Source organism: Mollisia scopiformis (assembly GCF_001500285.1).
Source record: "Mollisia scopiformis unplaced genomic scaffold LY89scaffold_6, whole genome shotgun sequence".
In the NCBI taxonomy this organism is placed as follows: domain Eukaryota; kingdom Fungi; phylum Ascomycota; class Leotiomycetes; order Helotiales; family Mollisiaceae; genus Mollisia; species Mollisia scopiformis.
The window spans coordinates 1,472,622-1,493,696 of NW_017263586.1; the positions used below are offsets into that span (position 1 = coordinate 1,472,622).

General features: G+C 46.9%; 9 protein-coding genes across 9 annotated transcripts; 4 read left to right on the top strand and 5 right to left on the bottom strand.

Moving 5' to 3' along the window:
- Nucleotides 1–840: 840 nt before the first annotated feature.
- Nucleotides 841–2,019, top strand: LY89DRAFT_771785 (uncharacterized protein; the record flags this gene model as incomplete). Its single annotated transcript, XM_018221893.1, has 3 exons — nucleotides 841–1,219; nucleotides 1,315–1,699; nucleotides 1,744–2,019. 3 exons carry the CDS (start codon nucleotides 841–843, stop codon nucleotides 2,015–2,017), a joined length of 1,038 nt encoding a protein of 345 aa, XP_018075122.1.
- A 694-nt stretch (nucleotides 2,020–2,713) lies between these two features.
- LY89DRAFT_779478 (NAD(P)-binding protein) lies at nucleotides 2,714–3,753 on the bottom strand (the record flags this gene model as incomplete). The annotated part of the gene is made up of 1 exon (XM_018222295.1): nucleotides 2,714–3,753. The coding sequence occupies exon 1, from the start codon at nucleotides 3,716–3,718 to the stop codon at nucleotides 2,714–2,716; it is 1,005 nt and encodes a 334-aa protein (XP_018075123.1). The 5' UTR covers nucleotides 3,719–3,753.
- Nucleotides 3,754–5,004: 1,251 nt separating this feature from the next.
- LY89DRAFT_730785 (uncharacterized protein) lies at nucleotides 5,005–5,433 on the top strand (the record flags this gene model as incomplete). Its single annotated transcript, XM_018219511.1, has 1 exon — nucleotides 5,005–5,433. One exon carries the CDS (start codon nucleotides 5,005–5,007, stop codon nucleotides 5,431–5,433), a length of 429 nt encoding a protein of 142 aa, XP_018075124.1.
- A 680-nt stretch (nucleotides 5,434–6,113) lies between these two features.
- Nucleotides 6,114–7,237, top strand: LY89DRAFT_730786 (uncharacterized protein; the record flags this gene model as incomplete). Its single annotated transcript, XM_018219512.1, has 2 exons — nucleotides 6,114–6,154; nucleotides 6,205–7,237. 2 exons carry the CDS (start codon nucleotides 6,114–6,116, stop codon nucleotides 7,235–7,237), a joined length of 1,074 nt encoding a protein of 357 aa, XP_018075125.1.
- Nucleotides 7,238–7,458: 221 nt separating this feature from the next.
- LY89DRAFT_579152 (nucleotide-binding domain-containing protein) lies at nucleotides 7,459–8,700 on the bottom strand (the record flags this gene model as incomplete). Its single annotated transcript, XM_018208990.1, has 1 exon — nucleotides 7,459–8,700. The coding sequence occupies one exon, from the start codon at nucleotides 8,698–8,700 to the stop codon at nucleotides 7,459–7,461; it is 1,242 nt and encodes a 413-aa protein (XP_018075126.1).
- Nucleotides 8,701–10,018: 1,318 nt separating this feature from the next.
- Nucleotides 10,019–12,407, bottom strand: LY89DRAFT_771792 (uncharacterized protein; the record flags this gene model as incomplete). Its single annotated transcript, XM_018221894.1, has 6 exons — nucleotides 10,019–10,165; nucleotides 10,577–10,853; nucleotides 10,914–11,373; nucleotides 11,431–11,981; nucleotides 12,065–12,325; nucleotides 12,385–12,407. The coding sequence occupies 6 exons, from the start codon at nucleotides 12,405–12,407 to the stop codon at nucleotides 10,019–10,021; spliced, it is 1,719 nt and encodes a 572-aa protein (XP_018075127.1).
- A 629-nt stretch (nucleotides 12,408–13,036) lies between these two features.
- Nucleotides 13,037–14,274, top strand: LY89DRAFT_682454 (uncharacterized protein). Its single transcript, XM_018214515.1, has 5 exons — nucleotides 13,037–13,151; nucleotides 13,211–13,310; nucleotides 13,447–13,498; nucleotides 13,583–13,846; nucleotides 13,930–14,274. The coding sequence occupies exons 1-5, from the start codon at nucleotides 13,093–13,095 to the stop codon at nucleotides 14,265–14,267; spliced, it is 813 nt and encodes a 270-aa protein (XP_018075128.1). The 5' UTR covers nucleotides 13,037–13,092; the 3' UTR covers nucleotides 14,268–14,274.
- Nucleotides 14,275–14,490: 216 nt separating this feature from the next.
- On the bottom strand, nucleotides 14,491–17,015 carry LY89DRAFT_640584 (RCC1/BLIP-II protein). Its single transcript, XM_018211672.1, has 3 exons — nucleotides 16,189–17,015; nucleotides 15,583–16,137; nucleotides 14,491–15,535 (listed from the first exon to the last, which is right to left on the bottom strand). The coding sequence occupies exons 1-3, from the start codon at nucleotides 16,840–16,842 to the stop codon at nucleotides 14,678–14,680; spliced, it is 2,067 nt and encodes a 688-aa protein (XP_018075129.1). The 5' UTR covers nucleotides 16,843–17,015; the 3' UTR covers nucleotides 14,491–14,677.
- A 517-nt stretch (nucleotides 17,016–17,532) lies between these two features.
- LY89DRAFT_611166 (ARM repeat-containing protein) lies at nucleotides 17,533–20,979 on the bottom strand. The gene is made up of 3 exons (XM_018210574.1): nucleotides 20,143–20,979; nucleotides 19,252–20,095; nucleotides 17,533–19,205 (listed from the first exon to the last, which is right to left on the bottom strand). The coding sequence occupies exons 1-3, from the start codon at nucleotides 20,740–20,742 to the stop codon at nucleotides 17,752–17,754; spliced, it is 2,898 nt and encodes a 965-aa protein (XP_018075130.1). The 5' UTR covers nucleotides 20,743–20,979; the 3' UTR covers nucleotides 17,533–17,751.
- Nucleotides 20,980–21,075: the final 96 nt, after the last annotated feature.

Sequence of the window (21,075 nt, forward strand, 5' to 3'; positions counted from 1 at the left end):
GGTTTCAAAGAAATAAAGGTATTCACACACTACCCGAGCACTCTTGCACCTTGCTTTACCCATAAGCGTGTTGAATAAAGTTTAAACAATTCTATTTTTTATCTACTTAAGTAAAAGACTTCTTTTTTAATAAAAATTTGTTCTTTTTGTATCACTTCTGCGTATATACAGTAGCTATACTATACTATAAGTTAGTACATTTATATAGTCGGTACATTTAAAGAATACATGAAGAGCAAGTGCATCCAGAGAATATATTAAGGGCAAGTGCAAGTGCAAGAGTTGGTTAAACCAGTTAAGAGAAAGTGCAAGCGATAATATTATAGTGATTTAAGAATTTTTGCCACTTTAAATTCATTATATTATTATACTATTATGCGTATGCCCTTTATATCCCAAATTCCCCCCATACTAACGACATTCCCCTTTCTCATCACGAATAAAATTTTCCAATATTTAAAAGCGCTTAACATTCGTGAGCACCCTCTTCCCTCTTGATAGCCTAGACTCTACAATAGCGCATATCGACTACTTCAAAAGCCAAAATCAAACTAGAAAGTCAGCATCAATTATTCGTTTCGGTAACTATAGCTTATGTTGATATGCTCTCCACCCTGTCCTTTTTCTTTTTTCTTTGTTGGAAGCGAATGACCCGAGGCGGACTTCATACATATCTTTATCTTAATATTCTATATATGATCAATTTTTAGGCTACTGACCTCTTTGAGTCGCGTTAATTCTTTATTCTTTAGATTATACTTATTTCATGAAGCCCCTCGCTACCTTTCCCTCCAAACATCCCTTGTATATTCTTGATTAAACTCGCATATATACTCAACCATGGCGCTTGTTCCTCCATCGATGGCTACTTTCCCCCTTGCCCAGGCTGCAGCAGCTCCTGGCGAAGCGATGTTCACTGCTCCAAATGCTGCTAGTGTCGCTGCCTATAATGCGCTTGTTGCTGGCGTTGCCCCTCCCTACGTACCCGGTGCTATCTTTCCAGGTCCCGTGTACAGAGCACTCGTAGCGCCAGCACCGAACTTTCTCCCCCCAGATTTCAACGTCGATGCACGCGATGTTATTGATCCACTTACGTTAGGCCCGGTACCTGCAGTGCCACGAGATTATTTAAGGACTTATGGTCGCACTCTTTGGCACTTTTATCGTATTTTGGTTGCTCATGTCAACGATAATTGGGCAGAAAGGGTTGGAGTGCCAGGTGCGTGGGCAAACGGCAACTGGGGAAACAATGGAGCCTTTGGGCAAACGGCAACTGGGGAAACAATGGAGCCTTAGGGCAAACTCCTGTTGCAGGACTCATGCCTTGGAACTTTTACGCTGATCCGATCCAATTCGATGTTCGAGTGGCCAACTGTTGGTTCGATCCAGCACTTCCGACACGTGGCCTGGCAAGATTGGCGGCTTTATATCCTGTCGCTGTTTTCCGAGATATGAGATGTGTGTTATTCCCATTTAGTACCCTTGTTGCTGGCGTTCGACTCGAGCTCTTGATCATTGTATCTCCATTCGCAAAGACTATCGATTTGTTGAAGACTGATCCATTGGTTGAGCCTCCACCTTCAGCAGCCTCGGCGGCAGCGGACGCGATGGGACATATCATGCGTTTAGTGGCTCTTCATCTGGGCGATGAGTTTGACCCAAGGGACTGGAAGATGAGAGATAGGGGATCATCGCTGAAGTAAGTAAGGGCTATCTTTGATAACTCGATTCTAATAATACTAGTACACTGGGAACATTTACCGACCATCAGATGATATTGGCCGCAGATGCAATGGCTTTACTCTTCGGATATGACATTAGCTTCTTGGGATTGTCTCCGGCACCAGCAAGATTTCCACCTTTGCCTATCCCGCTACCAATGCTTGATGCCTTTCGAGCTCGATTTACACACATCATTGCAACAGGAAGTCTACCTCTACCGGCACCTATTGCGAACGATTACGCTTTCCGCTTGGTCCCTCGAAAGAAAAATCAAATGAGAAGAGCTCTTGCCTAGGGATTCAAGAAGTTAAGTGTACCGAAAGTTGTTAATCACTTGTCATGGCGAGCCCGAGCACGTTGGTATGCAGATATTCGAATGAAAAACATGAGAACCAAAACGGCACTATATACGATCACACAAACCGCACATGCTCACGGTCAGATGTATCGTGGAACCCAGTCTTTTGGTAAACTTGGAACAACAACATTCTTGCAGCTCAAACATGACATCGAAGACCGAAACCTACGCAGAATGATCGCTTTAGCTGGTCCTTTGGGCACCCCTGGACTGAAGCCTTGGACGGAGCCGTGATGATTCGAGGTGATTTGAAGTCAAGAAGCTGTCGGACAAGATTTCTTTTAAACGCTTTTAATATTATCACTTTCATATAACTCCATCGCTGTGCTCGTCTCCTGACTCCTCCGTGTCAAATTCTCGTTTTGAATTACCTTGGTCGTTCATTTATCATTGCTATTGCCTCTCGCGCCCTCAGCCCATACGAGACTTTGTGTTGGAGATCTATATGCACATCAATATTCCAAGTCATGCTAGAGCTTTTAAGCGTAGTTGCGAACAAAATCAGGGTCTAATCTCTTGCCATTCAAATTTTGCTATTGATTCTATGAGCTGTTCACCGCCAGTCCTCGATATAAAGCCAGAAAATGATCAAAAAATCAACTGTATATCCTTGTGAAATTCTCAATCAACTACTCATCTCGAAAATACTATCATAGCTTTCTTACTTCCCCCATTGTACTCCATTGCTGCCTGAATATCCTCTGGCTCAAATGCCTTACCTATAGATGTCTTGAAGACGAAATCTTCTATGCAGCTCTCCAGATCTTTCAGCATTTCCCCCAGCTTCTCCTGTACTGTCACGGTGTTGAAATTGCTAAACCTCTTCATCGTGATATCCTTCATCATAAAAACAGCAGATTGAAATTCCACCTTCTCCTGTCCAGACAAGAATCCGTAAAAGAAGATACTCGATCGAGGCGGCAATGCTCCAAGTATCCTGCCAATAAGCGTACCACCAACACCATCAAACACCGCAGTTGTGCCAAGCTCTTGTGCCTTTTGTTCGAGATCACGCATAAAATCCGGATGACTGCTGTTGAAAACATGCTCCACCTCCACTTCCCTCTTCAACGCTTCTTTCGCTTCTTCACTGCGAACAATAGCCAGAAAAGGGATTCCACGTCCTCGAGCAAGAACTGCCAATGCCCTTCCAGTAGCCGAGCTTCCAGCTGTGACTATGATACCTCGATGTCCTTCTGCCACAACCTGTTCGATGAACGCATAAGCAGTCACAACGTTCACAAGCGACCCGCTATAATCTTTCGCATCGACATTATCTGGAAGCAACAGACACGTCTGGTACGGCATCTGGACCGTCTCACACCAGAGACCGAGAACTGCGTCGTTCGGCTTTAGACCACGGTAAATGGCTACTTTGCGGCCGAGATAGTTGGACGGAATATCGGGTCCGAGTTCCTCGACGGTGCCAGATGCTGAAGCTCCCCAGACGTCTGATAGGCGTGCGCCGGAGGCTAATGCTGCTAGTGCCGAAGGAGGACGTTTCAAGAACGTTTTGTCGCCGTGGTTTATGGATGCGGCGGCGATGCGGACGTTGATGTAACCGGATGGTGGAGCTGAGGGAGAAGGGATATCTCGAAGCTCGAGGTTGCGGCTTTCGGTAACGCAGATGGCTTTCATTTTGTGTCCGATGGATGGAGTATTTTGGTTGAAAATTAGAAGATGTATCAATCTAAGCATAGAAGAATGGAAATTTGGGGTCTATATATGCAACTCTCCAGTTCTCAACTGCCCCTGGAATGCGTTGTCGGAAGTTAGTATTTGACGAGCATCTTTGAATTCTCCGACCAATCAAACCAAGCGACTAAGAAAGAACTCACTCAAAAACTTATGAGATGTGCCTTTACGTACCTCGCGCTTCGGATTCTGTTAAAACCGCGGGTTTTATGTTCGCTGTTCTTGCTCTGATACGTTAAGCGAAGTGATATTTCCGAATCCGGTAATTTTTATAAGCCGCAACTCCGTCTTTGGCTTCTGAGATGAAAACATGTGGAACGAGGCGGTGGCTGGCTTCACTTGTTGGACACGAGAGGCTTAGTGAATGATAGATATGTGCATGTCACTTTTGTCAGAGCATCGCCATTAAAGGCAGTTCAACGAGCCATCCAGAAGCTCAAGACAAATTTCCCTCTCATAAGGAGCCATTGATGCTTCATGCCCGAAACTAGAATAGTAGGAGGGGACGCGACGAAGGGACCGCTATTGCAGTACAGTCTTTTTTTATTTTGTTTTTTTTCCACCAAATCTTTTTCCCTACCAAACAAACGGCACGTGATAGTCACAAAGCCATTATTCAAAGCTCTCGAAGCTATCAAAAGTATCAAAGTAATCTTTGGTTTTGGGCAATAGGGACGCAGTACCCCTTGTTCTGAGATGTTTATAGTGCAGAGTTTGTGACCACAACGCTAAGTGGCCGTGCAACAGACTTTGTATTTTCTTTGCGCGTAATAGGAGGTAGTTCCTGATATGAAGTCCACCAAGGCTCTAGATAGGCAAATTCCACCCTTGCGGTCAACCGCCAAGCCTACCTATGTGAGGAAAACTCCATTATAATGAATATGTCAGAACTTGAAATTTCACTTTTGTTGGTGCCACAAGTGGTCAAATATAGTATTTGCGTGATTGGGTTAGGTAGCGAGGTGAAGTGAAAGGCTTTCTCAAAAGTACAGCCTTGCATATGTATTGAGGTTATGCCTGCAGCACTGCAGGCGAGGAGAAAGCGTCGTGTTTTCCATCAAAGAGTCATGTTTTCAGACATACTCAAAATTATTGTTTCGGAGTGTTTCAGGAGGCTCAACTCGAGTTTTGTTGGAGAATCTACCTAAATCAAGCTACCCGAAACCTACGAGTTGTACCTTACCGAGAAATTACTACGCCATTATCACATAGCCTCGCTGCTCCAGATCATGGCAGAGATACTGGGCCTAGTTTCCAGTGGACTCAGTGTAGCTTCGATCGCAATCCAAATCAGCGACAGTGTACTCAAGCTGAAAGAGTTCTGGTCCTCTGTCAAGGATGCTCCAGAAGACATCAAGTATCTCGTCGATGAGATTGACACGCTCGGCTTGATTCTTACCGACATCGGAAATAATGAAAGGCGACGTGATTCATCACTGGTCGGGTTTGCATCAGCGAGGAAGTGTCTCGCGTTATGCCAGAAGGGTTCCCGTATCTTGGAAGAAGTTGCCAATGATCTCGAAGACAAGATTGGGAACAAGAGAAGAGTAGGCGCGTTTAGGGCTGCGTTGAAAATAGGGATGGTCGAGAAGTTGAGGGATAGGTTGAAGAATGCGCAATTCATGTTGATGCTTTCGAATCAAACTTATTACCAGTAAGATTGCCCTGACTTATGCTCCCCTCACTGGACTATCTAAATAATAGCTCCAGAGCTCTTCAAAGAGAACGTCATGACATCCAAAGAAACCTACTAGAGGCGCATCAAGAAGCCCTTCTGGAAATCAAGGTTGCGACTTCCCGAACAAGTGGGATTATTTCAGCAATACAAGAGCAGCGATCATTGGCCATAGCGGCAACACACTCAAGATTACGCTCGTCACGAATCGGAGACGACTTATCAAGACAAAAATCTGTACACATCAAGAGCCATGAAGTCAAAAGACGCTTGCATGCCATATCATCTGCTAAAAAGCGACATGAAGAGTTCAGAGCTCGGATTAAATTACCTTCGTGGCTCTGATTGTCCAACATTCTCGACGTCTGCTTTTGCAAAGGAATCCCTGGCTGGAAGTTCTCGATGACGGCTTACCGTGTCGTATCATTTGATTCAGAATTATCTCAATGTCTTATGAGCGGGGACATTAAATGTTTGCAGACACTGTTCCAGGAAAAGAAAGCTTCTCCTTTCGATCGCGTTGAGTCCAAGTGGGATAGTAGTGATTCCCGGACAACCCTTGAGGTATAAAATATCCGATCGAATTCACAAGTGCAGAAACAATTTTTAAAACCAATTTAGGTAGCAGCGGATTATTACCAATTGGAAATATGTAGACTTCTTATGCGTGAAGGAGGTAGGTCCAATGATGCTGGCATACACAGGTGAGTGGGCAAAAAGCAGTTTGGTATCTTCAGTCCTAACATAAATGTAGCGCTTCTCAAGCGGCAATCAGACAAGGTTATTGGGCACAGTCATCTGAATCTTACCTTGAGTTGGTACGTTTGCTTGTGGAAGCCGACGACGAATACGACCCTATAGAACTTCTTTTGGAGTCCAACGATGCCCGGCATACCAATGTATACAGGAGCATTGAGGCATGGCCCATTTTCTTCACACCCGCTTTGCTCTTATGGCTTCTACAACAATCAAGTGTCCGTATACAAGACTTGAGTGTTGAGCAATTCGTAAGCTTTGCCATACGCATTTGCTCACAAAGAGGCCAACGTTATTCTGCGACTTTGGCACGAATTCTGCTTGAAAGAAGAAATGTCATTTCGGATCTGTGCTATGCTAGAACTATTGCTGGCGAAACGATGATTCACAGCCTCGCCGGACAATTGGGATTCTTTATACGAGTTTCATCCCTCGAAGGCTATGACGTAGCCTTGGCAGATCATTGGGATACTAACAGACGGCTATCCAAAGTAGACATTGAGCGAAGCTCCCTGCCTCTACAAGACCTTTTCACACTTGCTCGCGAACTCCTGTCTGCAGGATCTGAATTCAGTTCGCTCGCTTGGGTACATGCGCCTCCACGGCAATTCACGCCTCTGCTTTTCGTTTTTTATGGGTTCTTCGAAGACTTTGAACTATTTTGTCCCCGATTCCCAATGCATCCACTAAATGGAGCTACAATTGCTATCCAAGTGTGGCTACGCCTTCTTCAATCTTTGGGCGTGAGTCTGAATGACTACGGGAGAAGAGAGAAGTCAATTCACGCTTGCTCGAATGTTGGGAAGAAGTGGAAGTTCACGGGAAAGTTATCTATTCGTCATCATCCACATGTCGTGTACAAACTGACTGGTTTTGATTACGGCCCTCAATTATCAGATTGGAGATTCTATATCACAGAAGACATGGGGCATATAGATCGTTATTTCCGCGACTTCTGGGATATGATTGATCATCCGGAGCGAGCCATGCCTGGCGCTTGGATTGAAGAGTTTAATGAGGAAAATGATTAGGATGTAAATCGCCCGAAAGTGTGAATTTGGCGTTGCCCAGCATGGAACAAGCTGTTAGGTTCACCAAACTTTAGGTTTCCAAATCTCTGTGTAGAAATCCAACGGATTCTTTATTGCAAAATGCAAACATCAACGATAAACGTGATAGTAGACCAAAAGTACAAAACAAAATTGCCCTTACCCTCCCACGTCGCAAAATCCAAAATCGACAACTTGAAAACTTACATACCTTCACGTAAAATATCCTCAATCAAGCCAACAGCGTCCTCCGCACAACCGAACGAGAGACTCCAACCGGCTCCCCCATGGCCATATGAGTGTACGATTCGACTCCGCTTCGATGGAAGTCCTTCTTCGATGTCATGTTCCCCAAGCTCTCGCTCAAGTCGTACATTACACTTTCGAAATGGGCGTAGACCTTGAGCCAGGGGGTACTCAAGATCCAAGCGAGCATTTTTAAGACGTGGCAGGAATGTCTCACATCGTTGTCTGATTCTTTGAATGACTGCAGAATCAAGCGTCAGATCAAGGTTGCACTCGTTCGGTTGAGCAATGCCGCCTAAGAGCAAGATGTTCTCATTACGCGGGACAATGAAAACCATCTCGTTAACGGCATTGCCAGCATCATCTGCCGTCAATACCAAGGCATTCGAGACCTTTTCAAAGTCTTTGCCATCATTGATAACTCGAAGGAGAGCTCCTCTGATTGGATAGCACGTGTTGCCTCCTGCAATTTCCGCACCTGCAAGTCCAGTGGCATTGACGATCACATCGGCAGATAATCGAGCTCGAAGATTTTGTTCTTGGGAGAGCAAGCTGCCGTGAATAGTCTCTGTGACCAGCTTCGCACCCTTTCCTTGAACGAGTCCCATCAGCCATTTCATTGCAGTGTCGGTATCAATGACTGGAGCCAAGTGCTCGTAAGCATCGACAACACCGACAGTGGGGTTCAGATCTTGAGTGTGTATAATATCTATGTTGCGTCGAAAGCCCTTTACGCCACTGTTCTGGATCTCGAGCATTTTGACTAGTTGCGAAGGAGTGTCTTCAATCTTCGACGTAAAGTAGAAGGCAGAAGTTCGCATCCTAACTCCCGACGCGGCAGATAGCACAGGATCAGCGGCCATAGCTTCCCAAACCTTGTATGCAATCATGCACCAATGTCTAGAGTGGCTCAAGGATATGATATCTGTGTGTTGGCCACAAGCTGCTGGGGGGAACTCCCACAATGCTCCTGCGATTTGAGACGTGAGCCGTTGCTTTGATGTATAGGTTCCCCATTCCTTGGCGACAATAGTGACCTTGTATCCTCGATCGAGGAGAACCCAGGCAGTGACGAGACCTGTAACGCCACCTCCGATTATGAGAATGTCTGGTGATGAGCCGGTCGGGCTGATGAGAGGCTCAGGACAACCGTTAAGATTGAGTCCGAAGACAATAGGTGTAGTCTGTTTGGTATCCATTTTGTTACTTCCGAAGCAAAGTGTTGTAATCTTGGGATGAGTTTTGATTTGTCTTGATGAAGGATAATGTAAGTCTGAAGTGAAAAAGCAATTCCATTGACGTTTCAACCATTATTTATAGACTAAAGAACTCTGTTCTCTCACGCCACTTCTGGGTATGTGACTGACTTAAGGTAATATTTGTGAGTATAGTGCATGAACTGATGCAGGAGAGTGAATGAAGAAAGGTTGGAAAGCTCTATTGGAATGTCAGATAAATTTCCAACATTGAGAAATGTACCTTCGAATTAAATGTGGTATCACAGTTCCACCACAAGTTAATAATAGAAGAAAATAGAAGAAATCTTTAGAGAAGCACGAAGAGCGTCTTTCCATAATAATGTACTCAGATAGCGGCAGAAAATGCTTGTACAAGTGTACAATGTCTTGACCGACGGCAAGCTTGTGACCCAACCAAGCGGTAGCCGAGACTCTCTGTAACGAGTCAAGAAAATTTGCTATGGGACGAGGTATCAGTTTCTAGCATATACTTTGGCTGTACAGAAGAGAGTGCTAGAGCCCATTGGACCATGGTCAAACCACCAACTTGCCTATTCCAGCTTAAAAAATGTTGTTCGTTCTTAATGTTGGTTTTTGAATCAGCAGGCTTGATTCATTGATCATGAACGACAGAGAATATGGCATCATACGAAGCTCTTCCATTCCACGTACGATCATTGCCATTTCTGAAAAGTTACCAACAATTCTTGTTCACTTCGAAAATGTAGAGATGCTCCAATGCAAGACAAATACATGTGCACTATACACAGATATGTAAATCCAATGGTATGAAGCGTGCACCAAAAATTCACTTTAACACTTGAATATGTTTCAAGTATATCAAAAATAAGTATCTGCGAGTGACAGAAGGTTTCAAAGAAAACGCTTAAATAGTATATAAAATATGCGTCCATAAAACTGTCTGCAGAGTGAAAGATTTCTACTTGTCCACTGAATTTTGGCCCATTCACACGGACCGTGGATGGTGTGACTGGGCAAATCAACATCTTCAAGATAAAAGAGAATATCAAGAAAGACCTCACATCGTTCTTAAATTACTGCAATCTTCGGGTTAAACTTGGGAATTAGCCCAGTCATATCGTCACACAAATTCTAGAGCAGCGTCTTATATTTCAAAGTTTAGGCTACTTACCTGAATCGTCAAGATCTTGAAATTACATCGCAAGAAATTCATTCGTCTTACAGATCTAGAGCTTTAAACAAGCCCAATCCGGCTCTCACACATTCCCCGGCTTTCCCTCCCTTTCTTCCTTCATACCTAAGCACCACCAAAGACTAAAAGGCTTTCAATGTTGACCTTGCCGAATCCATGCTGGCGCAAGAGCTCCCGACCACGTTGAGCTCGAAACTCTGCCACGATTATAATGCTAATTTTATCAGCGCTGATGCCAGCTTTGCCTAAAAGCTGCAGCACCGCACAAAGCGTCTCCTCTGTGGAAAGAACATCATCTACCACGACTATTGATGCTTCCCTAGAGACCGCGTCCTGCTCAATTCCGATCCATCTCTGCTTCGAACTGTCGGAGTTCAAGGACGAGATATACGACGAAGGCTTGATGATGGAAATAACTGGTGGTGGGAGCTTACTCGCATCGCGGACCAACACCAAAGGCAGATCAACTCGTGAGGCCAACGCCGACGCATAGATAAAGCCACCGGCTTCGCAACAAGCCACTGCATCCACTCTGGCCCATTTATTGGCAAATCTAGTTTGCAGCAAAGATGTGCATAGGTTCAACCCATGCCGCTGCTGGGAAATGCCGAGCACATGGCGGAAGTCGGTGCCCGAGCGTGGGAAGTCTGGTACTTTGTGCACCATATGGGCCAGTGATTGCAGGTCTTCATGGACGTACGGAAACAGGTAGTCTTGGACAAATTTTGTTGCCGCCTCCATTCCAGTTGTGTCATTCTGGAAGATGAGACTAGGGCAGTACTCCAAAGCTGTCGAATTCGACGGCGATTTACTATCACTGCTATTACCATCGATATCCTGGTATCCTCGGCGAACAACTATCTTGCTAGATTCAACACGAACGTCGAGAATCTTGTGGTCTGGCACCAAGTGTGAGAAGATTGTAAGTGGTGCCTCGTCCCTCATTCCTGTGATGAGCAATACGTCTACATCTGCGGCTTGAGAGACAACGTCTTAGAACCGCTCTTCTGGCAGTCGAGGTCGTTGTCGGAGTTGGTCGTGGAAAAATCTTGTCAACTCTGGCCGATGCTGCTCTTTATAGGCACGGTCCCGTAGCAAGCGGTTCAGATCGGCTCCCCTTTCCAGTGCATATTCTCGCTTCGTTGCTTCGCTAATACTGATGGCCCGTGCTGTGAGGTTCTGGGCCGTGAACACAGCTACCCAGACCTCGGCACAGTAGTCTTTGCCTGCGAAACTGTCGCCAGTAACAAGGATAATCAGCTTCTGCTTCACAACCTTCGGGAGCGGGCAAGTATAAGCCAGCACGTTGTACGGATCCAAGCTGTGTTTGAGAGCGGCCAGACGCCGGCCATTTCCTCCAAAAGCTTCAACCGCCAGTACTGCGTCTCTGGGCTCCAACCCGAGGTCTGCGCCGTAAGCTCCCCGACTCCAGGGCAGCAAGTCTCGAGCGATATCGTAGACTCATTGCACAGCATTTCGAGCACTTTCGGTTCCATCCTGGTCGCGAGACCAAACACCGGTCACGACGCAGGCAAAGTCCCAATCTTGACAGCCAAAAGCAGTGGTATGAGCTGGTACGTCGCTGATCGCTCCGCCACCTTGCAACAGATGAAGATAGCAAAGGGGCGAGGGCCAAGTCTCAACAGCCTTCAGCAAGATCTCGGCAATGTTTGTGGGTCCGATGTGTTTTAAAAATAGACATCGTTTGAACGAAGAGGGTTTGCCGCCGGAGCGACTACCATGCAAGACGGACATGTACATTTCGGTGTCAAACAAACCGACGCCATCCACAATCTTGAAACTGTCTGGCGGGCCCAATAATGTATTGATAGGCGCAAGTGCTTCAACACTAAGCAGAGACGTGGAACACTCAAACATAGTAACGCCCAGATGCAGCTTATCGTTGTCTCGGTATAAGTACGCATCCGCAGATAGGTTTGGAGGAAGTGTGCTAGCAACTAATTTATCAAAGCTGCTGAGCGTGAGCTGTGCTTCAAGGCGGTCGACGAGCGGGATGATCCAGTTTCTGACAGAATAGGTGGGAGCCGTGTATGCTTTGAAAGTGACACTGATGACGATGCCAAAATTAGTTCCGGCACCTTTGATTGCCCATAACAGATCTGTATCGTTTTCTGAGCGCACAGCACCCACAGGTACTGATTTGGTACATGGCCAACACAGAAGACTTTGCCAGATTCGACGCTGACCATTACAGCACCGACGATGGAGTCGCATGTGAGACCATGGAGCCTTCCCAAATGTCCAATGCCGCCTTGTAGCCACAGTCCCGAGCCGATGCTGGGACGGCCTCCTAGGGGTACTGCCAAACCCACGTTCATGGTCTCGCGAACGATGTCCCCTATGTTGCAGCCGATCTCGACGACGACTAACGAATCGTGATCAGAAGCAGTACTGGACTCCCTATATTCTCCTCTACTTTGAGAATGTGTACTTGGTAAAATTGTAAGTACAATATTCGAGACTTCCAGTGCATTGCAGTCTGCAAACGAAATCTCTTCCAAAACTGACGCAGCCTCTCAATTTCTGGGCTTAATAGCCTGCATGATGCGACATCATAAATGTTGAGTTTGATGAATCTTCTCAAACTTACGAGATGTTTCAAACATCAAGAGGTGCCGGCTTTTATTCAACGACTGAGCTCCCCGCCGTCCTCCCCTATTTGTCGGCTATTCTCGCTTACCAGAGTCACGACTTTCTTGTCTCTTCTTTTATGCAGGGGCTGCTTGAAGTCTACTGCTCAAAGATGCAACCGGAATGAATTGATAGAGTGAAATAGAAGCTCAGAGTAAAGTTTCCGCTCTTCAATTTTCCGAATCGTTCCGCTAATGCCTGTTTTTGCTCCGTCCTTAGATGATGTCTTTTGAAGGAAGTTTTACTTGAAATAGCGAACCTTCTCCATTTTTAAGCCGTGTCCATATGAGCATCATAGTGAATGATTCTGCCTTTTTTAAATTACTCCAACCTCAACATTGCATACCTAGGTAGGTATCTATTCCAGGTGACTAAGATCTAATGCCTGAGGCATAAAGATTTACCCGGAGCCGAGACTTAGCTGCTGTCCTCGAACTTCAACTTTCTCAGTCAGCTTCCACTCATCGCTATCCTCCATTCATTCCACGATTACCTTCGGAACTCAAACCCATATCCAGTAAACCAAAATGGATCCACAAGATCAAGAAGAACACGAAAGGAAAAGAGACAAAATAGGTCATTTCCTGTCAGCACCCTACCCGACATCCCTATTGACTTTGGCGCTTAACTCTAACACTATCCCAGACACGATGAATGGCATAAAACAGCCGAGAAATCGCACGACTCGCTGTTGAAAGGGGCTCTCTTCCTCGAGCACTCATTAGGACTTGGTCACAAACCAAATGTGCGTATCACCCTCCCAGGAATCCGTCCTCTTCCGGCTATGGAATCGTGTTCTAGGTGCATTTCCAAGACATGAATATCCATCTATTCAAGAAATATACCAAAGAAAGACTCTGACTCCAAGATCCTTAATGCAGGTCATCCCCTGGAGTGAACCCCGCATCGACTGCCCTCAACGCACCGTCCTCAGTACGTCTCCCTTCCCCCAAACTACCCTCCTCCCTCACTCCCCTCTCCCTCTACTACTCAAAACCCCCACTAACCCCCCAAAAGTAGGCTGGCACCCTGTCGCCGGCATGGGCGGCAAATGGCTCGCCGAAAGATCCGGCCTCGGAAAAATGGTCACGAAAGAAATAGGCAAGTACCCAGACCCAACCCAACACTGGGCCGTCCTAGTCGGCGACTACGTCCACGAGCTGTGGATGGACGAGCATCTGGACGTGATATATATCAACGAGCGAGTCGACTCGGGAGAGGAGTGGAGGACCTTCGAGGTTGGTAAGACGAGGTTTAGCGATGAGGCTTTGAGGCAAGCTGGTATATTCCCCTCCCTCTTCTTCCCTCCTCATGTTCTACATAGATCTTGGTGGTTGAACGAATAAAAAATTTACAAGAGCCAGGTGAGATGGTAATCCACAACATGCGTCTCGCCCGCCCGGAATACAACATAATCAGCAACAACTGCCAAAACTTCGCCGAGAAGATGCTGGACGCCATCCAGATCGGCGCGCACCAGGAATTCGCCACCGCCTTCGCCGTGTACCAGCGCGCGACCGGGAAAGGGACCATCAAGGATCTGTTCGTTGATCATCATCCCGAGGAGCAGAAGACGGATATTGGCGTTGTGCAGGGAGAGGGTGGGGAACAGTTGCATAGGGTGGATACGGTGCAGAATGCGCAGGTGGTGATGGATGAGCAGACTACGAAGTTGGATAATCATCGGAGGTTTTTTGAGTAAGGGAGGGAGGGGGTGGTGGGAGGTTTGGAGATATACCCTTTTCTTTCTTGAGTTGTTGTTGGGTTCCTTCCAATTCGCTTGTGTGTAGGAGGTCGAGAGAGATTCTCATTACGAGGAACGAAAGCTCTAAAGCATTAAAGACAAATTTCAAAGTATCATGGTTCCAGTTACCATTAAGCAGCACCCAAACATCATCACCAAAAAGTTCTCCAATGGAATAGGTCCTGAGTCACCAATACTTGAAATGGTTGACTACTCGCAGAAACGACAATGCAATTTGTATCTACTCATACAAGTTTCGAAGAAACCGAAAATGCACTCAAATCGTGCTTTTGATGCACGCACAACGCCGTCTCATGCTCCGCTATGCCGATGTACCCTACAATTACTTTTCCAGAACCATAAATCGTCTATGCTCCATTCTCTGCACCGTTCTCAACGGATGGCTCGCCGGCAACGAGACCAAATTGTCCTCCCAATCCAGCAAATACCAACTTCTTTCCTCGTACGGCCGTGTTGTCAATCTCTGTAGCCTCCTCGACATCATCACCTTGACCCTGTCCGGTTTGGTAGGCCTCACTGAATCCCCAAGACCAAGCTACACCGTCGGTGTCGATAACCACACAGGTGTCTCCCGCAGTAGCAACGCAAGCACCCTGCATCTCCAGCTCTAGCGGCTTCTCAACGAAGCGAGGCTTGCCATCAGCGTCCATGAATGCAATATTCTTAGGGATATCCTCCGTCTCCACACCCATTTGGTGTCCATCACATCGGCCCCAGATAATAACCTTGTTGTCCTTCGTGCAAGCAATGGTGTGATGAGCGCCGCCAAAGATCTGCTTAATCTCGTACCCCTTCAAAACGTCAACCGGGGTAGGTTGCATAACGATATCATCCGTGTCGGATTTCTTTCCAACGCCCGTCTGGCCAAATGTATTCAATCCCCAACCATACTTGATGCCCTTATCGTCAATGACGAAGCTGTGGTAATCTCCAGCCCCAATCTTCACAATCTTCTTGCGGCCTAGACCGAACTCGCGCGGAACGAGACCATTCTTCAAGGACCTAGCCATAACGCGACGGGCGAGCTGATTTTGCTCACCAGCTCCCCAGGTGAACACCTTGCCCTTGTTCGTCAGAGCGAGAACGTGGTTGGTGCCACAAGCCATTTCTACAATATCCTTCAACTCAGAGATGAGGATGGGAGAGTTTGCTTGATTTTCGCCCTTCGGCTCGTCGAAGCGGAATCCAAGGACACCCTCGTTACCCTGCAATAATGTTAGAATTAGTAGTGTTGAATGGTGAAGAGACTTACTCTAAATGTTCCCCAACCATAAACAAGACCAGTCGTAGTAATAGCAAATGAAGCATTGTCACTAGCATAGACTGAAGCAAACTTCGTACCCTCGGCGAAGTTGGCTGTATCAACCTCTGCTGGAGTAGCCTCAGACGCGTTTAGATCGTCGGCAGCATCTCCCTCATCATCACTGTCTTCATCAGAGGCAGCCATATCCTTCATGGGTCCAGCATCAGTAGGCCGGCCCAAAGCACCCTGATCGTTCACACCCCATGTGAGGATCTTGTTATCTGCCGTGAGAGCAACACAGTGCATGCCACCAACAGCGATTTGTACAACACCAACTTTATCCGCCAACAAGTTATGATTAAGTCGAGGACGCTTGACATCAACGACACTCTTTCCGCTAGGGTCCTTTCCTATACCCAGACCAAGCTCTCCTGCCGAACCCTCGCCGAAGACGTAGATGTCGAGCTTCGTTGTAGGTGGGGTGTTGATAGTGGGTAGGACTCGGACTGGCCGGGGGGGCTTTGGTGCAACGACCTTCTTTGGTCGAGCAGCAGCCTTCTTTGCCTTTGAGAACCAGTTAGCATGAAAATCGTGAAAATTTGAAGATGAACTCACTTTGGTCTCAGCAGCCTTCTTGGCTTTCTCAGCATCTTTCTTTGCCTTGGCTTCAGCGGCTGCCCTGGCCTTGGCCGTCTTCTCTTTTGTCTCACCGTTCAATGTAGTTGTGTTACCGGCCTTGGCATTCTTTGCTGCAGGTGGTACATCAACTGAAGCATCAGCTTTTCGCTTCACACCGTTGGTCTTTGGGGGAGCAGCTTCTGCTGGTGGAGTTGCCTTCTTGGCCGGAGCCTTGGCAGCTGGTTTTGCGGCAGGAGCTGCTTTCTTTGGCGAAGCCTTCTTAGGTGCAGCTTTCGTAGGAACTGGAATAGGAGTGATTTTCTTCGGAGCAGGCTCCTTCGCAGCAGGCTTCTTCGCGGCTGGCTTCTTAGCAGCAGGCTTTGTGACTTTCGTAGCAGCAGCTTTCTTTGGCTCGGGAGCTTCGATCTTCTCGGCAGGCTTCGCTCTCTTCGATGCGCGCTTCGGTGCCTCGACTTCCTCGTCAACGGCCTTTCTCTTAGAACCGGCAACAGGCTTTGCTTCCGGAACCTTTGCCTTCGCCCTGGACGCGACAGAAGCAGATTTCTTTGGTGCGGCGGCAGCGACCTTAGCAGGAGCTTTGGTCTTTGGCGCAGCTGGCTTTGCAGCCTTCGTAACTTTCTTGGGTGGCATCTTCGAGATCCCGGCGCGCAGAATCAGGAGATGTAATGCAAGTATGTATTAAAGGGTTTGATTGTATTGGTGATCAAGGAAGAAGTGATCAAGAATGGGTGTCGAAATTAAGTTCGAAGAAGAAGTGGAATTCGAATGCAACAAAAGTTGTTGATGAGAGGAAGAAGTTCTGGTGCCAACGCGCGATCTGAGGCGCGATATTTCACTGTTCCGCACTGACGAAAAAAAGATCGAGCTAGTGCCAAAATAGATTAGCTTTATTTACACCCAATGACAAGGGTTCGGAGCCTCATTCGAGATCGATGCAGGGTTATTGATTGGCTGCGTTCGAATTATGTCCAACGTGCTATCGAGTTTCTTGTGCACCTGCAATCTTTGGATTGAGTTGTCTTCTTCGAAATTCGCAGTCAATGAGAAGAAAGTGGTGATGAGATCGACACAAGACATCAGCCATTTTTTCCACCTGAGGGCGCTGAATTTACGGCGATTTTTTCAACTCAATTGTTCACAGAAGCGAGTCAGCACTGCATACACAATGCTATTATTATATTGAAGCCAGATTTCTCGAGCTGAACAGGCTATTAACGTCTACCCTATGTCACCTTCCTATTTAGAGATATCTTATCTCGCATTTCATGATTTAGTCCAGTGAAGGAAACTAATGTATCGCTGCCTAGACACACAAGTACAGGCTACGCGATACCAGCAGTCTGACCCTTCTTCGTTAATCACTTCCCTGCAACCAAGTCAAATCACAGATGGGGACGGGATTGTGTATTGTGTGACTGTATCACAATTTGTCAATTCATGTCCTGTTCTCTATGTGCACACTTAAAGAGCCGTCCAATATCCCACCATGGCTCGTCGCTTTTGTGCTTATGAAATGACTCGATCTATACATAATTACAATCACAGCAAACTCTCATAGGCATCCAATCCCGACTTCTTCGCTGGCTGAAGTGGTGCCGCAAATCCCATATTTTGTTGTGCCGGAGGAGCAAATCCCATACTCGACTGTTGAGGAGGGGGAGAGAATGAAGACTGGAAGGCATTGCCCCCAGGCGGAGGAGGTAGTGAGAATGAACTGTTGGCGCTCATGCCTGGTCGTTGTTGGCCAGGTGGTGGTGGAAGAGCAAATGAACTTGTACTGCTCATTGTAGGTCTTTGATTCATAGACATTTTTGACATTGAGTTCCCTAAGTTCCCCATTGATGACAGAGAAGGACTTGACGTCTGCATCGAGCCGGTGCTTGCCCATGGATTCGACGTTGGTGCGGCGGCTGCTGCCCAATTGATAGTCGATGGCTGGGTCTGGAAGCCAGACATCGGTTGTGGTTGTAGTGGAGCTGCATTGTAGGATGACCGAGTTTGAGGTTGAAGTGGTGCACTGAAAGCGCTTTGAGGTTGTAATGGCTGCGAGAACTGGGTAGAGCTGGGAGAGAGTGCATCGAATCTAGATAGATCAGGTGTGATGGTTCTCGAGGTAGGCCCAGGCTGAGGTCTTAATGGTGCAGCCATCGAACCGCTCGGCCCACTTGCTGCCGTCGGACTTGGCGTTGACCATGCAAACGATGGTTTCTTCTGGTGGTCTATATTAGGGCGCGGGCTTACAGGGACTGTATCCCATCCACTATCAAGAGAGTTCGTGGTGGCAGGCGCTCCATTGGTACCTTTCACCAAGCGCTCGAAATCGATTTCAGGGCCGTCAGCAGAGCCGTTGGTAGTTCCGAACGCATTGCCTGTGTCGAAGGACATGAAGTCGTCGTTGCCTTTCGCCTTGATACCATTAGATCCAGAGAGTTCTTGAAGCTTCTTTGTGTGCTCGGACTCGACTCTGGTTGATAAGTTCTTGATGAGTTCCATAAAAGCTTGAAATTGTTTCAAGTCGAGTAGTGGACCTAAGCTCATGCTCCACAGCACTGGTAAAAGATCCATGGCCACAAAATCAGTATCGGCCACAACGCCGACTTGGCGAAGCACATTCAAGGCTGCAAGTGCTACAGCTGGTTCTTTCGTTTTGATGCCCTTGATAAGCGGAACGATCTTTTCTTGCATCGTATACTTGTCAAGAGCAGTTGAGGAACTCTTCTTGGCTGCAGCCTCGTTCACGATACCACTCAAGCCATCGTTACTTGCAGCAGGGTCGTTTGAGCCTCCACAGAGAATAACAAAGGCTTCGAGACCGCGCACCTTGATTCCCAGACTGCTTGTCTTTGTGAAAACTGACGCAATCACTGGGAATAACTCGTTCTTTATTGTAGAAAAATCCAGGACAGGAAGAATGAGAGGTAGACTCCTCAATGCAGCGTCGACAATGCTGTGTGTGGGAGACTCAATCGCCAAGTGTATGATGGGAAGAATATCTGTGAAGATTAGTTACAATTTCAAGTCACCGAGTGTGTAATTTACCATCTTTGAATTCCTTCCCAGAGCAGTTGTGAGTGATGGCTTTCAAATGTTCCAGCAGTACCATGAGACCGGCTTCCTTTGCTGGATCTCGTTCTGGAGGCGTTTTCGAATTGCTTGGAGGGATGAAGATCTCCCTTAGTCTTGGCATGATCTTCTCAGTGAAAGGTCGTCGCCCAGAAGGTAGCAACTCGATAATCTTAAAGACGTTTTGTAGGATAAGAGACAGCAGCTCTCGATCCTTCATTTCCTCAAGCAAAGCTGGAAGCACTTTCTTATCTAACACGGATTTCGGGAAGGATGGCAGCACCCTAGAAAGCCCACGCATGAATTGAGCTTTCTCGCCTGGTGTCTTAGCTGGTAAAGCATCCAAAAATCGAATAGTGGATATCAGAATGTTATCAAAGTATGCGCTCTGTTGGAACTCTTTTGCCGACATTCTCTGAGCCGGACGCCGTGTTATTAGGCGGGGTAGGACTGATGTAACAAGATCTTTTGGTAGTGGCCGTGAAGATAGGAACGAATTGGTAGCAGAGGGTATCGTAGACGAGGACGTAAACAGTCGCTTATATGTAGAGATGCTGGAATTTGCCTCCAGAGGTGAAGTATGCGGGGAATTGTAAAGGGCAACAATCAACAGCCCCAAAGAGAACATATCTGCTGCTATGTTCAGGTTCGAGTCCAGCACGAAGTCGGGAGAACAATAGTCGAGGTTCATTTGTACAGAGCGAGGAAGTCTTTGGTCAATATTTAGGCTTTCGGATAGGTTGATAGGGTTCACGGAGGAGGGTTTCGTCGAGCCATCAGGAGGACTTGAGAAGCTTAATCCACTGATCTTCCAATCGGACTGCCATACATCAGTAAATATCTTCAACTTTCAAAACCTGGGATTACCTTTGAATTCACGAAAACAGCTTCAGGAGTCAAATTTCCATGGACAAGACCGGCATTGTCATGTAGAAATTCTAGAGCTTTACTGATTTGTTCAAGCCCCTTTTGTATTTCCAGCTCATCAATTTCCACTTCCCTCCTCTTTCTGCCACCTTCCGAATCCTCAGTGACATATCGACTCGATCGTCCACCTACACCACCGGCTCGTTCTTGGTCGTCTTTCTCTTGGAGCAAACCTGCCAATGATGCTGTCACAACTTCGGTTGCGAATTGTAGGCCTCCATTTCTTGTGTCCTCCACAGGCTCCACCAGCTCGAGGATATTGGGATGTCGCAGTCTGGCAAGAGATGAGGCTTCCTTCTTTAATCTTTCTACTACTTCTTCTGTGGCCTTTTTCAGCGAGGAAGCACTCGACCGTCCCAAGGAACCTGCATGTGCGTCTAGAGATTTGCGATCGAAGACAAAGACCGAGACAGCCTTTCCCGTAGACTTCTTTTTCGCATCGTATATCTTCCAAGGACCAGACGTCGAACTCGGTGTCGAGGATATGCTATAATTTGAATTGATATTCGAGGAGAACGACTTCAGCGCCGAGCTGAACATCTTGGTGGCAGCTCTCCTAAGCTCTTGCTGTCATGCAGCTTCGACGGTTTAGGGGTGCATTGAGTTCAGATAAGGCCGATAGGAAAGCTTCGACGATTTCTTTGTCCTTAAAGCTGCGCACGCCGTATGCAAAATCGAAGCAATAGCAGATGTCGCAGAATGCTGTAAATGTTTGCCTGATGTTTTCTAAAAGATGTCGTACTGTCAGCGATTGGTTCAGCTCATGCGACAGTATTTGGAGCCTTGTCAGCAGCGTGATGTGATTGATGGACTGCCGGTGGCCTTTCGGGCGAGGCTCGAGACACCGCCTTCGCCTAGCAAAGTCCGATTTAG

What these genes read in the sequence shown, in the direction of transcription:
- LY89DRAFT_640584 (XM_018211672.1), bottom strand. Translation starts at nt 16,842, where the DNA reads ATGCCACCCAAGAAAGTTACGAAGGCTGCAAAGCCAGCTGCGCCAAAG. An exon ending in AGAAGGCTGCTGAGACCAAA is followed by an intron (nt 16,138 to 16,188) that starts GTGAGTTCATCT and finishes TGGTTCTCAAAG; the next exon opens with GCAAAGAAGGCTGCTGCTCG. An exon ending in ATGGTTGGGGAACATTTAGA is followed by an intron (nt 15,536 to 15,582) that starts GTAAGTCTCTTC and finishes ACATTATTGCAG; the next exon opens with GGTAACGAGGGTGTCCTTGG.
- LY89DRAFT_611166 (XM_018210574.1), bottom strand. Translation starts at nt 20,742, where the DNA reads ATGTTCAGCTCGGCGCTGAAGTCGTTCTCCTCGAATATCAATTCAAAT. An exon ending in CTGTTTTCGTGAATTCAAAG is followed by an intron (nt 20,096 to 20,142) that starts GTAATCCCAGGT and finishes GATGTATGGCAG; the next exon opens with TCCGATTGGAAGATCAGTGG. An exon ending in TGGGAAGGAATTCAAAGATG is followed by an intron (nt 19,206 to 19,251) that starts GTAAATTACACA and finishes TAATCTTCACAG; the next exon opens with ATATTCTTCCCATCATACAC.
- LY89DRAFT_682454 (XM_018214515.1), top strand. Translation starts at nt 13,093, where the DNA reads ATGGATCCACAAGATCAAGAAGAACACGAAAGGAAAAGAGACAAAATA. An exon ending in GACTTGGTCACAAACCAAAT is followed by an intron (nt 13,311 to 13,446) that starts GTGCGTATCACC and finishes TCCTTAATGCAG; the next exon opens with GTCATCCCCTGGAGTGAACC. An exon ending in CCCTCAACGCACCGTCCTCA is followed by an intron (nt 13,499 to 13,582) that starts GTACGTCTCCCT and finishes ACCCCCCAAAAG; the next exon opens with TAGGCTGGCACCCTGTCGCC.